A 16,485-nucleotide genomic window follows, 5' to 3' on the forward strand; every position below is an offset into this window, starting at 1 on the left:
TTTGAAGCGTGCGTGTGTTGGGATTACCGCCGCTTTGAACATTGGTTCAGCTGTATCACGGCGTGTGTGACGCAGGTAATACAGACTTGGCCACGTTGGTGAAACCCATGAGCACGGCCATGGTGCTGAGTTACCAAGTGAGTGAGTGAGTGAGTGAGTTAAAACACGGGCTATAGGCCACCAGTACCCAAAGCTAGGCCACCTCGCTAGGGATCATGGGGACTTACAGTACCTCGGCTTCCTGCATGATACCCCAGCAGGATTTACGTCATCACTTCAGCCACTGATGGTTGTGCACAATACTAGCAAATATTAAGAAATACTCAGCGTCACCAGAAATGGGCTTCACACATTGTATCCATGTCGGGAATCGAACCCGGGTCTTCGGCTTGACGGGCGAACGCTTTAACCACTAGGCTACCCGACCGCCCCGCGAACCATAGAAACATATAGAGACGTATGTACGTTAAGAAGAGATGCTTCCAATGTGTAAACCAATTAATGACAAAACTAATAATCGTTCAAGTGTTACCACAGTGTCTTTATTTTGTCACGATATGCTGCACGTGATTTCCAAACTTTACACGCAAATACTGCGCGAGACAAATGGTGCATCGCGAGTCATGGATCTATGACGTCACATGTGATGCGTTCATGAGTATCGGTTAACACAACATACCAGTATGTTCGTTTTGTGAATCGAACCAATCTAATATCTCTGAATATAAGCGGTAAGTACATTATACAGTGGAAGATCGAGAATGGGCATACATGGATGTATCATGAATCTGTATTAGGGGCATGGAAATGTGGGTGTTCATGTGTTGGTGGGTGTGTTCTGTAGTGATGCAGAACTTAGAAGTTTACCATTTTGGCGAAACCGACGAGAACGGGTATAGTGCTGAAAGATATGATAGACAGAGGTGCTTAACAAAACTCAAGCACTCACTATTTGTTTCCGACATTATTAAACATCAAATGGTGACTTGATTGCTTGTTGTCACATTTGAAACAAGTGACTTGGATCTTAAATTCGTTATATTGTTTTAAAAGGAAAGTGATCAGTGGTCTTGATTGGTCAAATAGGAAACGAATTCCTTTTGTTGAGGTTGCAAAACACGGCGGTTCAGTCCAAAATGATTAAATATTCTCTAGAGTGTTGTCGATATATTAGATCGTATCGTATCGTATCAGACCAATCGGGGTTCCGGGAACCACTGCGGGTGCCATTGGGAGGATCCCCTGCACGTGCATCATGTACATCACGTGGATCACAACAAATTACGAATACATTGTGTTTTGTCATAAGGATGTCAGAAACTGCGGAGAACAGTTATTGGCTCCCTTTGCAAGTTGAGACATTGGCTGGTCACAATGGCTAGACGGGCTAAATATCTATGGACATTGGACACCAGGTATTATGTCCCGGACCAAGGACAACTGGCCGACAGACAATTCGTAGGTCCGTACCATTCATTCAACGCTTAGCATGGTGGACGACGGATCAGTGTTCCAGCGGGGGCATGGAGTGAATTGGTCGGTTGGTGAAGGCCATTGGCGCTTGGGCCCACACTCTGAGAAACACCTGACTGAGTTCATCCGCAATTGTCGGCCTTGGTCGAACGTCATTCAGTCTTATTTGAAACTCGTCCCACGTGTGTTCTTTGGGTGTTAATCTGGGCTGAGTGCTGGGCACTGTATCGTTCGGGTGTCACGTAGTTGCAGGAAGTCACTTGTTGCTCTGGAAGTGGGGCACGGGCGTTGTCGTGCTGGAAAACATGGTTATCGTGACGTCCAAAATGTGGCACGATGTGAGGTCTGACGACCAGATCGACGTAGCATGCAGCTGTGATACCGTTGCCTCGACCAATATGCCTAAACACCACGCGACCAACTCTCTGTTGGGGAACAATATCACCCCATACCATGAGGCTGGGATCACCCAAGGATTCTCTTTCCATCACACAGACATCTGAATAGCGTTCCCCACGTCTACGGCAAACTCTCTCTCTGCCATCTGCCGTGGAAACACAGTATCGGCTTTCGTCCGAGAAATGAAGGTTCGCCACTGGTTTGATGCTGCGTGGTCCGCTGTAGTCGGTCATGGCGGTGACGAGCTGTGAGAAAGTGATCATTATTCCTGCTGGCCAAACGTTGACGCACTGTATCAGCACTGATGCGTCTTTGGTCGGTTGCAACCGTTTGTCGGGCAGTTTCTGTAGCTCTGTGTAACTTTCCTGAATATATTGTGGTAGTGTTGTGGTTATGTGTATTTTCTGTATTTTATATATTTGTGTACATATAATGTTTTGTAATGAAATTATGTTTTGACCAATTAATGCGTTGCATTAAATTAAATAAACCTGTATAGCTGCTGTATTCCACAGCGCTGCTGTCATCAGAATGACTTAATCCCTGCGTGGAGTTTTCTTTTATTTGACTTCTACTGGCTGTGGGGTAGGGTAGGTAGCTTGGGTCGGTTCTTTGTTTAATTCATCTAACAGGTTAGTAATGTTTTATAGGTAAGACTTACGCCGCTCCCCACCCCCCACCCCACCCAAAAAATAAAAAAAATAAAAATAAATAACTGAAAAATAATTTAAAAAATTAATAAAAATGTGTATAATTAAAAGGTTTGAGCGGCACTGCATACACATATAACTTTACGGGTGATACAGGAGGAAAGCCTTTCCTAACCATTCTTGCTGTCTGGCGAGCTTGCAGTCTTCCTAAAGCCTGGTGTCTCCGATTCCTTATAAGTCTTGTCCTGGCGCTAGTATCGATACGAGAATGTTGTATCCACGTATTGGGGTCCCCTTGATCAGGATAAGGCATATGGACACACACGTGCATTTTGATTTTGCATGCGGGACTTTGTAGCATGGTCGTTTGTTAAGCTGCGTTTTGGCGACCAATTTTATCATATTTGTGTCACTTTTTGGCCATCAAGATTAAACGAAGTTACAGACTGTCAAAAACGAGATACCTTCCAAAAATGCATTGATATTTCAATCGGAAACTTTCATGAATTATTTTCAAGTACAGAGGTTTCTTTTGCGGTTCAGTCCCGAAGAACCTGACCAGTCAACTCCACACAAAGATTGATTCACCCCACGTTTCATCTGTAGTAAGTACAGGACCAGTCAACTCTTCACAAGGATAGAGTCACCCTACATGCTTCATCTGTAGTAAGTACAGGACCAGTCAACTCTACACAAGGATGGAGTCACCCTACGTGCTTCATCTGTAGTAAGTACAGGACCAGTCAACTCTTCACGAGGATAGAGTCACCCTACATGCTTCATCTGTAGTAAGTGCAGGACCAGTCAACTCTACACAAGGATGGAGTCACCCTACATGCTTCAACTGTAGTAACTACAGGACTAGTCAACTCCACACAAGGAAGGAGTCAGCCTACATGCTTCATCTGTAGTAAGTACAGGACCAGTCAACTCTACACAAGGATGGAGTCAGCCTACATGCTTCATCTGTAGTAAGTACAGGTCTAGTCAACTCGACACAAGGATGGAGTCAGCCTACATGCTTCATCTGTAGTAAGTACAGGACCAGTCAACTCTACACAAGGATGGAGTCACCCTACATGCTTCATCTGTAGTAGGTATAGGGCCAGTCAACTCGACACAAGGATGGAGTCAGCCTACATGCTTCATCTGTAGTAAGTACAGGACCAGTCAACTCTACACAAGGATGGAGTCAGCCTTCATGCTTCATCTGTAGTAAGTACAGGACCAGTCAACTCTACACAAGGATGGAGTCAGCCTACATGCTTCATCTGTAGTAAGTACAGGTCTAGTCAACTCGACACAAGGATGGAGTCAGCCTACATGCTTCATCTGTAGTAAGTACAGGACCAGTCAACTCTACACAAGGATGGAGTCACCCTACATGCTTCATCTGTAGTAGGTATAGGGCCAGTCAACTCGACACAAGGATGGAGTCAGCCTACATGCTTCATCTGTAGTAAGTACAGGACCAGTCAACTCTACACAAGGATGGAGTCAGCCTTCATGCTTCATCTGTAGTAAGTACAGGACCAGTCAACTCTACACAAGGATGGAGTCAGCCTACATGCTTCATCTGTAGTAAGTACAGGACCAGTCAACTCTACACAAGGATGGAGTCAGCCTACATGTTCAAATGTAGTAACTACAGGACCAGTCTACTCTACACATGGAAGGAGTCAGCCTACATGCTTCATCTGTAGTAAGTACAGGACCAGTCAACTCTACACAAGGATGGAGTCAGCCTACATGTTCAAATGTAGTCACTACAGGACCAGTCTACTCTACACAAGAAAGGAGTCAGCCTACATGCTTCATCTGTAGTAAGTACAGGACCAGTCAACTCTACATAAGGATGGAGTCACCCTACATGCTTCATCTGTAGTAACTACAGGACCGGTCAACTCTACACAAGGATGGAGTCAGCCTACATGCTTCATCTGTAGTAACTACAGGACCAGTCAACTCTACACAAGGATGGAGTCAGCCTACATGCTTCATCTGTAGTAACTACAGGACCAGTCAACTCTACACAAGGATGGAGTCAGCCTACATGCTTCATCTGTAGTAACTACAGGACCAGTCAACTCTACACAAGGATGGAGTCAGCCTACATGCTTCATCTGTAGTAACTACAGGACCAGTCAACTCTACACAAGGATGGAGTCAGCCTACATGCTTCATCTGTAGTAAGTACAGGTCCAGTCAACTCGACACAAGGATGGAGTCAGCCTACATGCTTCATCTGTAGTAAGTACAGGACCAGTCAACTCTACATAAGGATGGAGTCAGCCTACATGCTTCATCTGTAGTAAGTACAGGACCAGTCAACTCTACACAAGGATGGAGTCAGCCTACATGTTCAAATGTAGTAACTACAGGACCAGTCTACTCTACACAAGAAAGGAGTCAGCCTACATGCTTCATCTGTAGTAAGTACAGGACCAGTCAACTCTACATAAGGATGGAGTCACCCTACATGCTTCATCTGTAGTAACTACAGGACCAGTCAACTCTACACAAGGATGGAGTCAGCCTACATGCTTCATCTGTAGTATGTACAGGACCAGTCAACTCTACACAAGGATGGAGTCAGCCTACATGCTTCATCTGTAGTATGTACAGGACCAGTCAACTCTACACAAGGATGGAGTCAGCCTACATGCTTCATCTGTAGTAAGTACAGGACCAGTCAACTCTACACAAGGATGGAGTCAGCCTACATGTTCAAATGTAGTAACTACAGGACCAGTCTACTCTACACAAGAAAGGAGTCAGCCTACATGCTTCATCTGTAGTAAGTACAGGACCAGTCAACTCTACATAAGGATGGAGTCACCCTACATGCTTCATCTGTAGTAACTACAGGACCAGTCAACTCTACACAAGGATGGAGTCAGCCTACATGCTTCATCTGTAGTATGTACAGGACCAGTCAACTCTACACAAGGATGGAGTCAGCCTACATGCTTCATCTGTAGTATGTACAGGACCAGTCAACTCTACACAAGGATGGAGTCAGCCTACATGCTTCATCTGTAGTATGTACAGGACCAGTCAACTCTACACAAGGATGGAGTCAGCCTACATGCTTCATCTGTAGTATGTACAGGACCAGTCAACTCTACACAAGGATGGAGTCAGCCTACATGCTTCATCTGTAGTATGTACAGGACCAGTCAACTCTACACAAGGATGGAGTCAGCCTACATGCTTCATCTGTAGTAAGTACAGGACCAGTCAACTCTACACAAGGATGGAGTCAGCCTACATGCTTCATCTGTAGTATGTACAGGACCAGTCAACTCTACACAAGGATGGAGTCAGCCTACATGCTTCATCTGTAGTATGTACAGGACCAGTCAACTCTACACAAGGATGGAGTCAGCCTACATGCTTCATCTGTAGTAAGTACAGGACCAGTCAACTCTACACAAGGATGGAGTCAGCCTACATGCTTCATCTGTAGTAAGTACAGGACCAGTCAACTCTACACAAGGATGGAGTCAGCCTACATGCTTCATCTGTAGTAAGTACAGGACCAGTCAACTCTACACAAGGATGGAGTCAGCCTACATGCTTCATCTGTAGTATGTACAGGACCAGTCAACTCTACATAAGGATGGAGTCAGCCTACATGCTTCATCTGTAGTAAGTACAGGACCAGTCAACTCGACACAAGGATGGAGTCAGCCTACATGCTTCATCTGTAGTAAGTACAGGACCAGTCAACTCTACACAAGGATGGAGTCAGCCTACATGCTTCATCTGTAGTAAGTACAGGACCAGTCAACTCTACACAAGGATGGAGTCAGCCTACATGCTTCATCTGTAGTATGTACAGGACCAGTCAACTCTACATAAGGATGGAGTCAGCCTACATGCTTCATCTGTAGTAAGTACAGGACCAGTCAACTCTACACAAGGATGGAGTCAGCCTACATGCTTCATCTGTAGTAAGTACAGGACCAGTCAACTCGACACAAGGATGGAGTCAGCCTACATGCTTCATCTGTAGTAAGTACAGGACCAGTCAACTCGACACAAGGATGGAGTCAACTATACCTAAGCAAGGGAGTACACAAGCCACATGTACATATTTCGCGGAAGGACGTACAAACAGAACACATTCACAGAATAGATTTATTGAAAACATAACAATTGATAATTACTAAATCAAATGTATACATTGACATAAATTAAAATCACAGTGACAAAGATTGCTATGTACAACAATGTTTCTTATGGAGCAAGAGTAATTGTGAGAGAAAGGAGAGTGTCAAGGTTACATTGCCCTGAAGGATACATTGTCACCTGGCATTGCCTACAGAGCTGAACAGCTCACACAGAATGGGGAAACAAGCACTGCTTTTATATTCCTGCTTTCATATGGTGAAAATAAGGAGAATAATCTTTCTCTAAATATGCTACATCCTGTACTCAATAATAATGTCTGCTTTTTATAACCTTTGTTTAGTTTCATATTATTAATTGTCAGGTCACATGGCTTTATACCAATAAGGTCAATAGGCAGAAACCATGGAAAGGAAAAGTAATGTTAAAATCCAAACAATGTTTACATCGATAGGGAAAACATGCTAATATAAAACAAAATTTTTAATGGATAAAAATAGAAATTGATTGCCTTGACAAATTGTGACAGAGCAAGTTTAACATGACCTGCATGGTGATGAGAAACATTTAAAAAGCTTTTCACGGTCTGATATTGATCACAACGGTCAAGGACACTGGACTGAGGATATGGACAAACACAGAGGATATGTACAGAGTGTACAACTGTTTACAGCAGTAGCAATCTGGTCAACAATAAAAGAAATATACAATTTTACCGACATGTGCAATTTGAAAAACAGACTAGCAAGATGTACAACCACGGGATATCTTACACAGTATATAGAACTTACATCATCATATACAGTATGTTTCCATATTTGTTACACCAATAACCATGGCAACATACACATCACACACACTATTCTCACATACCTGATGTAGAGTACCATACAGATTACCATAAAGAGATTTCAATCAAACCAAAATTGTAATATAATGAGTCAGCTTAAAACTAGCATACTTTCTCCAAACTGTGGGATGAAGTATCTCTTGTCAACAACTGGTGGAATATTCACATTACATTCAATGTGAAACAATTGTTTCAGTAATAGATCAGAAAAATATTTATCAATGCTACAAGTCTACAACTTCACCGACATTTTTTTTAACTTTACAATTTTGGACCACTTGCTGGATGAGATCACTACGTCCAATGAGCATTAGTGCTAGATGCAGCCACATTAAGAGAAGTCAATATCAGCCACTCCACAGAATTGAACTGTAATGTCCTATGATTGGTCATGGAATGTAAAACCAGAGCAGTTCAATAACTTCATTCATGTTTTAAGCCATGTTGACTGTATTTCAGGATGAGGATGGAGTACAGCAGGAAATGATGCAGGTCACTCTCACTTACCACTTTGGTGAAGCCCAAGAGATGCTGACATACCAAGGATCATAACCAGGCTGAATCAGCAGATCCTGACGTTATTTAGAAACACAACTCCCCTGCCAACCTTTTCTCTTGCCAGTCAGAAAAAAATCCAACTTTATAACCATGATCACAAAGACCTATAAACAATTGAGTCTGTGCAAGATCATAGCACACACACAAATATCCCATCTTCCCGAGGCAAGGGAATGAACTGACTGTAAAAGTCCTGTTTCCACCCTTGCTGCACTAGACTGGACAAGTGTCTGTTACAATTTATATCCCTCCTATTGACCAATATCAGTTGCATTTGCTCCAGTGAAGACAATCTCATCGATAATCAAGATCTATATTGAAATAAAATGGGTCTTAAGTGCATCAAATCATGTAAGCACCTTGATTAAAAGCATTAAAAGATTTAGAAAATTTCTGTTGTCACAAAGTTGGCGGTACACATGCTTGCAAATCCTGCAATCTACTGAAATCTGCACAGTAGTTTACAAACCGGATGTCAACTTCATTTCCAGCCTAGTTTTATAGTCAGTTAACTCCCTTGCCTTGGAAAGATGCAAATATCTAAGCCATCAAAATGCGACAATACCACATCCTCATTAGTCCCGTTACGCCTAGCATCAGATAAACTGCTGGGGCAAAGAAAGTATACACTTCTAAACAGGATTTGACCAAAGCATTACAAATATTATTTGGCTGAAAACAGTCGCCAGAACACTGCAAATGTAAGATCCAAAACAGGTCCGAGTACATCACAAAAGAATAACCATTTCTCGTTTGTTCATTCTTAGCCACATAAAACTTGGGTGTATACTTTCTTTTGCCCGGCAGTTTACTCGGCCACCATCCTAACCTGGTATCCTACAGAGGCATCCCATCAGACATTGGAAAGAAAGTTTCATATTAAAGAATGAACATCACTTCTGATCACAGACAGACACATCCCGATAAAGCCAATAGGTCAACACAATGCTTGTGACACACTAAGCAATAAGAATAAACAACAATCATGATAAGAAACACCATGTCAATGCTTGGTATTAGTTTACAACCAATTTCATATGCTGACTGACATGATTAAGCTTATCCTTCATTTTTAAAGTGTTTAGGTGAAACTAAAAAAAACAACAGCATTTTAAACAACTATTCGAAGTATACACACAGATACAAAAGTCAGCATAAATTCAGCAGTAGCCGATTAGGGAATGAGTAATTTGTAAATGTGCTTCAGTTATGAGATGAAAATGTGTCATACTTGATATTAGTAATTATTGTTAAAAGTGCTTCTTACAAAGTATAATTTTTCAATAACTTGTAGAATGCTTAGCAATTGGGAACTCTTATAAATATTGCAGAAAACATGCTCAACAAATTCAGATATTCAGTTGACAGAACGTCACAAGAAGCTATATGAAACTGTTTTAGAAAATAATTTTAGAAACGTGAAAAGTATCAATTGTTAAGAAAAAATATTTCCTCGAGGAAATATTTTATTTTATGTATGCACACTAAATATCAAAGATAATTTTATAAATGAGATGTTTCATCATTATGTCAAGGACACAATGCAGAAGTTTGCGACAATACGAAACTATGATCCCTGTTTTAACCCAGTAAACAGCAGAGGAATGACAACATTCCAGAATTTCTGGTGATGTAGTAAATAAAGCCAGCAAGGCAACATGGGAACTAAAAACACCAAATATACTGATGGAAAGAAATACAGGAACACCTACAGTAAAGCAGAACACTGCACACTGTGTTCAAGAAAATGCTTGAAATCAAAAACTGAAGTCAGTATTTGGTATATTTCCAAACCATCTCAATGTTTGGCTACATACCAAACATCACACAAATCATGCTTCCATTCATAGCTGTTCCCTTATATACTAGTATTTCCTTCAGTATATGGTCCATCTTGGAAATACTCTGAAGATTCAGTTGTAAGAACTCATGTAACTTGGTCTTTCGAGCAACCAAGCAGAAATGAAAAAATAATGAAAAGTCTCTTGTATTCAAGTCAAGTCTTTTAACCAATTTCCGTAATCAAACTGGATAGGGAAGTGACATGTATCTTTCATTACATTTTATATATTTGTTTATTTCATACAGCCCCTGATTCATTAAACATGTCACTCAAAAAATTAAATAAACATGCTTCTTAAATGTGTTATTTTTACCACCAACCTTATACATGTTGTAGTTTTGGAAAAATGCATAAAACCATATAATATATAAACAAAGGGCCCCTAAACAGATTATAGATAATTTTAGAGAAGGCAATCTGTTCAGAAGGCTCTTTCTTACAAAAGTTGGTTTGCTAAAAGACTGTGATTGGAGATCTTGTTATAGAGGTGAAAATGTTGAGGTCATGACCTCCGGGTTCCAGGTGTTCTTGTTCCTGTTCTAGTAGGCGTCACGGTTGGTCACATTGGTCATGTCACTATGTCTGAAAACAAAAAACAAAACTTAATGCACAGGTCATTTGGTGGAGCTGTTACACAGATATTGAAAATAAGTCATTCTTGTTGTATGAAAAGTAGTTTTAACAAATCGTTATGAAAGTGATCACAAACATTGGTATGTGTTCAGTGTACGGCTTAATATTATTCAGAGGTCTTTAAGAATATCATCAGATTATAAATGGGATAACTGCTACAGATTCAATATTAGTATACTTTTAATTGTAATATGATTAATATTAAAATAGAATTGGAATACTTCCTGACATGATCTATAATGAACATTACAATTATAAAATGAATCTTAAAAGCTGGTTATAAACTAAAACAAAGAGCAAATCAACAAGAAAATGATAAATTGAAAATGATAAATTTAAAACAAAATCAAACCTATAAATGAACAGTAGCTACCTAACCACCAGTTGTAAAGCTTGACGTGATCAGATGTACTTCTCTATGTAAACATGACATGACTGTCATGGCATATTGCACGTCATGGCATGTCAGGCAATCATGGTTATTACTTTTTTATAACATTTTCTGTCAAACGTTTCTGCAAAAATTTAGATTTTTGGCTTGATGGATGAGCTTGTTACCATAATTGTAAAGATAAGAAAATAATAATAAATTCTTTTTACAAGCAGAAACTTTGAACATTTTGAAAGCCTCTGTTGGGGAAAATAAGCCAGAAGCCTGAGTCATAAGCAGGGATTTTAAAAATAATATCATTTATACCATTATTGAATGAATTGGTGCTGCTTTCACCAAATGTCAGTAAAATCACATCATATCTGCGTAACGCACAAGGAAAGTCTAAAGTGATGCAGACTGTCAACATTTACTGCTTACGTGTATGTATATGATCAAGCTGATGAGGCCCACAGAAGGATCATGTATTTGGTTTCTCACAATCAGCAGATCGTGACAACTAAGGGCCACAACTCTGCAATTTACCCTTAGTCGGCCCTGACAAAATATCACTTTCCTTCTGTGTCTTCACATCCATTAAACAAAATTTGGTCTAAAATTATAATTTTTGAAGGTTGATTTTCCTCATCTTTGTAGAAAGAAATAATTACCGATAATGAAATTTTATTTTGTCAATTTATTTGACGGCCATTTCTAAAAAAATTGCAGTTTGAACAAGCTACTAATCCTGGACATAGAATTACGAAACATTGTCAATTCTGCTCATTCGATCAATCAACATTGCATGAAGCTGTTTTGGGCATGCACATGACAAGCAATATATCAATCACAAACAAAGACTAAGTGTCCATGTTTGTCAAAGGGGAGGTAGGCATAGCACAAGATGATACACCCAGGTAAAAATACCAAATTTACCAAAGTGAATGAACATGATGAATGAACATTCATGGACCAAACATTGTGTCTGAAATGTAAAGAGATATCTGGCTGACTAGCATCTAGAGAGGGGGGGATAACTCTCTTTACCACAGCAAATAAACACATTGAGCTGATGCAGATCAGGACATTTTACAATTCCAAACGGCGATCTTAGATTTCAAAATAAAATTCATTATTGAACTAAAAACAATGATTACTTATTGAACAATCATAATGAAACAAATTTATAAAATGAAAATAAAACAAATCTGAATTTAGTCTGAAAAATAATTTGTGGTTTTTACCAAAATTTATAAAAACACAAATTATAAATTCAAGCATGAATAACATTAATTAATGTGTGTGTGTGCTTATAGATATCAAATATATATATAAATTCTTAATGAAAATGAAAGAAGAAAAGGACCCAAGTAAGAACGACGTTTGGGTGAAATATGCTGATTTGCATAAAAGCTTCTGCTAGATGCTGTCCCATGCCACGGAGCTTGTAGATCTGCAGCTACATCCTCTATAGGTCCCTGTGTAACATGCTCCCAACTGTCTGCTACATCCCATCCTGCAGGGACTTTTAACATACAGCCCTACAGACTAACTATCAATAGCACAAGCATATCAATTTGCATGTACAGGCTAAAACAGTTGTAGACCATATGACCAAGATGACACAGATAAATTATTGAACTTAGTACAGATATAGCAAAAGACGAGGTTTCATGCAAGAACTGAAATCTGAAAGACACATATATTTTTTATAAGAAGCAACTTTGAACTTTTTCAAAAGCATCTTTTGAGGAAAATAAGCCAGAGGATTTATCTTAAACAGGGATTATGACTATACAGTAAACTACGGTTATAACGAACTCAAAGGGACCACTAATTTTAGCTTGTTATAACCGTAGTTCGTTATAAGCATATATACGGAATATATATAACAACTGGCCGGGACTAAAAATAAAGTTTGTTATATCAGTAAGTTTGACATGTAATATCATATATTCCTTTAGTGAATGAGTTTGTGCCTGAAAATCATCCATGAGTATTTTTACTAAATAAAAAGAAGCAGATGAAGCAGAGAGTGGCTGACCTGTACGGGGCATTGGATTATATGCACAGTTAATGCAGGCACTCACATGCACAGAGGGACGAGGATGCATTAACATTGCTATGTGGATATAATGGGCTTTCCTGCTCCTTCCTTGACACAGGGAAGACAATGCTGACAAATCCTACATCAGAATGAAGCAGTCTCTAGTTTATGTCTTTTGTATAACGTTTTATATTTACATCAAATAAATAAAATGAAAAATAGCGCCATGGTACTGTAGCTCACCTGGATATGAAGCCAAAAGTTTGAAATGTTAACAGCCACTTAACATTGCCTTTCGAATATTTTGTTCATCAATACTGAGGACAAATATGAAACAAGTATCTATGTTTCCAAACCACAAGAAACAGCAATAGACACTAACAGTTTAAGTCCACTAGTCCTCATAATGTTAACATATAGCAAAACCCTTAAAAAGGACAAATTTCTACTCGTCCTTAAGATAACTTAACTATTGGACAGTTTGGCAAGGACAATAGACTAGTGTCAATTTCTAACGCTGAGAAACCACTACCAATTACACAAATTTAATTATACTTTGAACAACAATGACCATAAATAGCTCTTTCAATATGGCTGCCATGGTGGCCATATTGGAAACTACATTTGAATAAGTTTAGGTGACATCATGGGTAGGAACAAGCTTGTGAAGTTTCAGCTTCAATGGTCAAGTGGTTTCTGGGCATAAGATGTTTACAGACACGCAACTGCTGTGGACAAGAAGGCCATGACAAAAACTCACTTGACTTTCAGTCAGGGGAGCTTAAAAAAAAGTAATAATTTGCAACACTGTTTAAAAAAAAGTCATAAGATAGAATTGCAGATGTTTATGATGCATTAAGAAAACACCATAGAAGAGGAACAAAATATATATAAGATTTTCAGAGTTATTTTTTAATTTCAATATGAAAAGAGGACTGCTCCAATCTAATCTAACATTTGTCTATATTAATCCAGTAACAATTGACATAGAAGTCAAATGAAAGACACTGAAAGCCCCTATCATATATTTCAGTCAACAACATTGAGCGGAATGATGAGAATACTTTAGCTGAAGCAATTACCACCCAGAAACATAATTTTTTCTCAGAATATTTATTTTAATACCCTCCTGATTTAAAAAAAATCCAACATTTTTCAATAAGGTATCATTTCTTTTACATGGTATTTTCTAAACTATCTATCACTTCCAAACAAAGCATACAAGACATTTACTTGAAAATACTTCAACATAAATCACAATAAAAGAAAAAGTAGCAGCTTGTGTCCATTATTCATAGTTCTGCTGTCAAATTACTTCCTCTTGTGAATCTATTTTCCTCCTTCCTTTCTAAGTACACCTCCCACCCCTCACCCCAAGACAATAACCTGGGTTGAAAGGCTTCTCTTTGCCAAATTGAATTTTACAGAATAAAAATGAAAGGTTTTACCACCACCACATATAAATCACTAAAAATGAACACTGTAGAAGCTATTTCTGGGGAACGTTTGTGAAGGCCTACAACCGTAACCAGCTGGATGAAGCAGGGCCGGAGATGGCTAGTCATGCACTAAGGTCCAAGTGTAGTGTTGTAGCAGACAGTTGCAAGCTGCATGTTACACGCCCCTGTACAACTCAAAGGATGCCACGGAATTTGTGTACACAGCTACCGAAATACTTTAGGTGCTCCTTGCTCACTGACAGATTTTGAAAGAGGGTCCGCAAACCTACTTGTAAACGGCATAATTAATATCAGCATCATAATATTGCTTCTAACAATTACTATATTAATGTCATAGTTTAATCAAATACAATATCGCCCTTGCATATTCATCAGATGTTCAAATTCAGATTATGTCAATAAGGAATTTCCCAAACTGAACTCTTTGATGGAATTTCTAAAAATTAATACTGCATCGGCAATATTTCAGCCATGTACATATTAAAAATATATCCATGACTTATTTTTCAACAAATACATTTATGACTACCACATGTTATTTACCAAAAAGTTTTCAAATTGAGATGCGCTGTCAGAAGAAATTTCACTTCTGTTTTAATTCTGGGCAAATGTTCCTCAAAGAGTTCTTTTAAAAATAATTTATCTCACAAGTTATTCAGTTATGATAAAATTAATGATAATCATAATAAGAAGCAGATATATAATAACGAAACATGAAACAGATCTTTCAAAATCTGTATTGTAAAGCAGTTGTTTGCAAATAAAGCTATTTCAGTAGCTGAATTCATACTGGTACCTATTGCAAACGAAATATCTTGACTTTTTCTTCAAGTACAGGGAAAAAGAAAAAGAAAAAAATATCAATCAGTATAATGTGACATCAATCAAGACACATGACACTGCCATTGCATAAAATATGCATTTGACAATATCCATTAAATTTTGGACATGTTAATCAAAAATGAAGTTTAACTTTAAACATGTGCAAAACATGAATTCTGTGTGTGTGCTTTTTCTTTATTATAGAGGTGATATCTACAACTGAAAGGTAATGTTGAGAGATAATTATGAATTAATAAACACCCATTAGAGGGATACATAAAGGACAGATCTATCAGGATATATATCAAAGGGGGGTAACTCTGCACCGACAGATAATACTAGGTTGCAGCAAATGTAGCCATGTTTTTGTACAAAAATCTGTAACAACTCAATTCCAGTATCGCTATTAAACAAAACACTTCATTGCTAGTATGATATCATTTAATATCATAGCCAATATCTGTATTAATATGTTACAGATAACATAATGGGCCCCAAGCAAGAGCTCAAAAATTTACTTTTTTTAAAGTGTGCACATTTGCACTTCCTTGATCATGTTGATTGAAATAAGAGTGATGCACTTTGTATTAAACAAAAAAACGTCTTCCTGATTTTGCAGATGATTAACATGATCAAGACTGGAGACAATCTAAACATAAATAGTTGCTATCGGGTTGCAGATTCTTAAAGGCCGCTTGAAGAGTGTAGGATTATGATATATACACCATAACTCCCTTGTAAGCGGGTGAGGTCATGCATGCATGGCTGGGTTATATGTTGGGGGCCTCAGACTGTGTGTTGCTAGGGGTAACAACATGCATACCACAGTCCCATCTCCCAGCCATGTTTCCATGGTAACACTGCCATCTCAGTGTAGTCATGCCACGTGAATACAAGCAGAACTCAGGTTCTGTTAATTACCGTAGCTGTTCTTGCGAACTCCAACAGCTCTGTTCAAGAATTAAAACTACTGCAGGTAAAATCTCAAATATTAATTCATGAATACAGCATTAACCTATGGGCTAGCACTACATCTTGGGTCAAGGTGATCAAAGTCATCACTTTCACCATCCTACATTGGGTATTGTGTGCCTTAGAGTTCAAATTGTCATCTTCGGGAATCACTAGTATTGGATGTCTGACTTGTTTGTTTGTTGTCAGAGATCACACTTGGCAATACTATATGGCAGCCTTCTTATAATCAACCAGAAATAGTCCTTGATATTATGTGCAACATCCCCTGCTG

General features: G+C 38.8%; 1 protein-coding gene across 7 annotated transcripts in view; it reads right to left on the bottom strand.

Moving 5' to 3' along the window:
- Positions 1–6,651: 6,651 nt before the first annotated feature.
- The window catches only part of LOC124146935 (cell cycle control protein 50A-like), a 29,751-nt gene continuing 19,917 nt past the window's right edge, over positions 6,652–16,485 (bottom strand). For 3 of the 7 annotated variants that reach the window (XM_046517515.2, XM_046517518.2, XM_046517513.2), the window contains 2 exons: positions 15,214–15,242; positions 6,652–10,489 (listed from right to left, as the gene is read on the bottom strand). In XM_046517515.2, the coding sequence (XP_046373471.1) occupies positions 10,476–10,489; positions 15,214–15,242 (43 nt within the window). In that variant the 3' untranslated portion in view covers positions 6,652–10,475. Of the gene's footprint in view, positions 10,490–11,846; positions 11,896–15,213; positions 15,243–16,485 lie in introns of all 7 variants that reach the window. The other 4 variants (XM_046517516.2, XM_046517517.2, XM_046517512.2 and 1 more) reach the window with 2 other exon arrangements.

This window comes from Haliotis rufescens, unplaced genomic scaffold, assembly GCF_023055435.1.
Source record: "Haliotis rufescens isolate VD_foot unplaced genomic scaffold, xgHalRufe1.0.p SCAF_6, whole genome shotgun sequence".
Taxonomy (NCBI): Eukaryota; Metazoa; Mollusca; class Gastropoda; order Lepetellida; family Haliotidae; genus Haliotis; species Haliotis rufescens.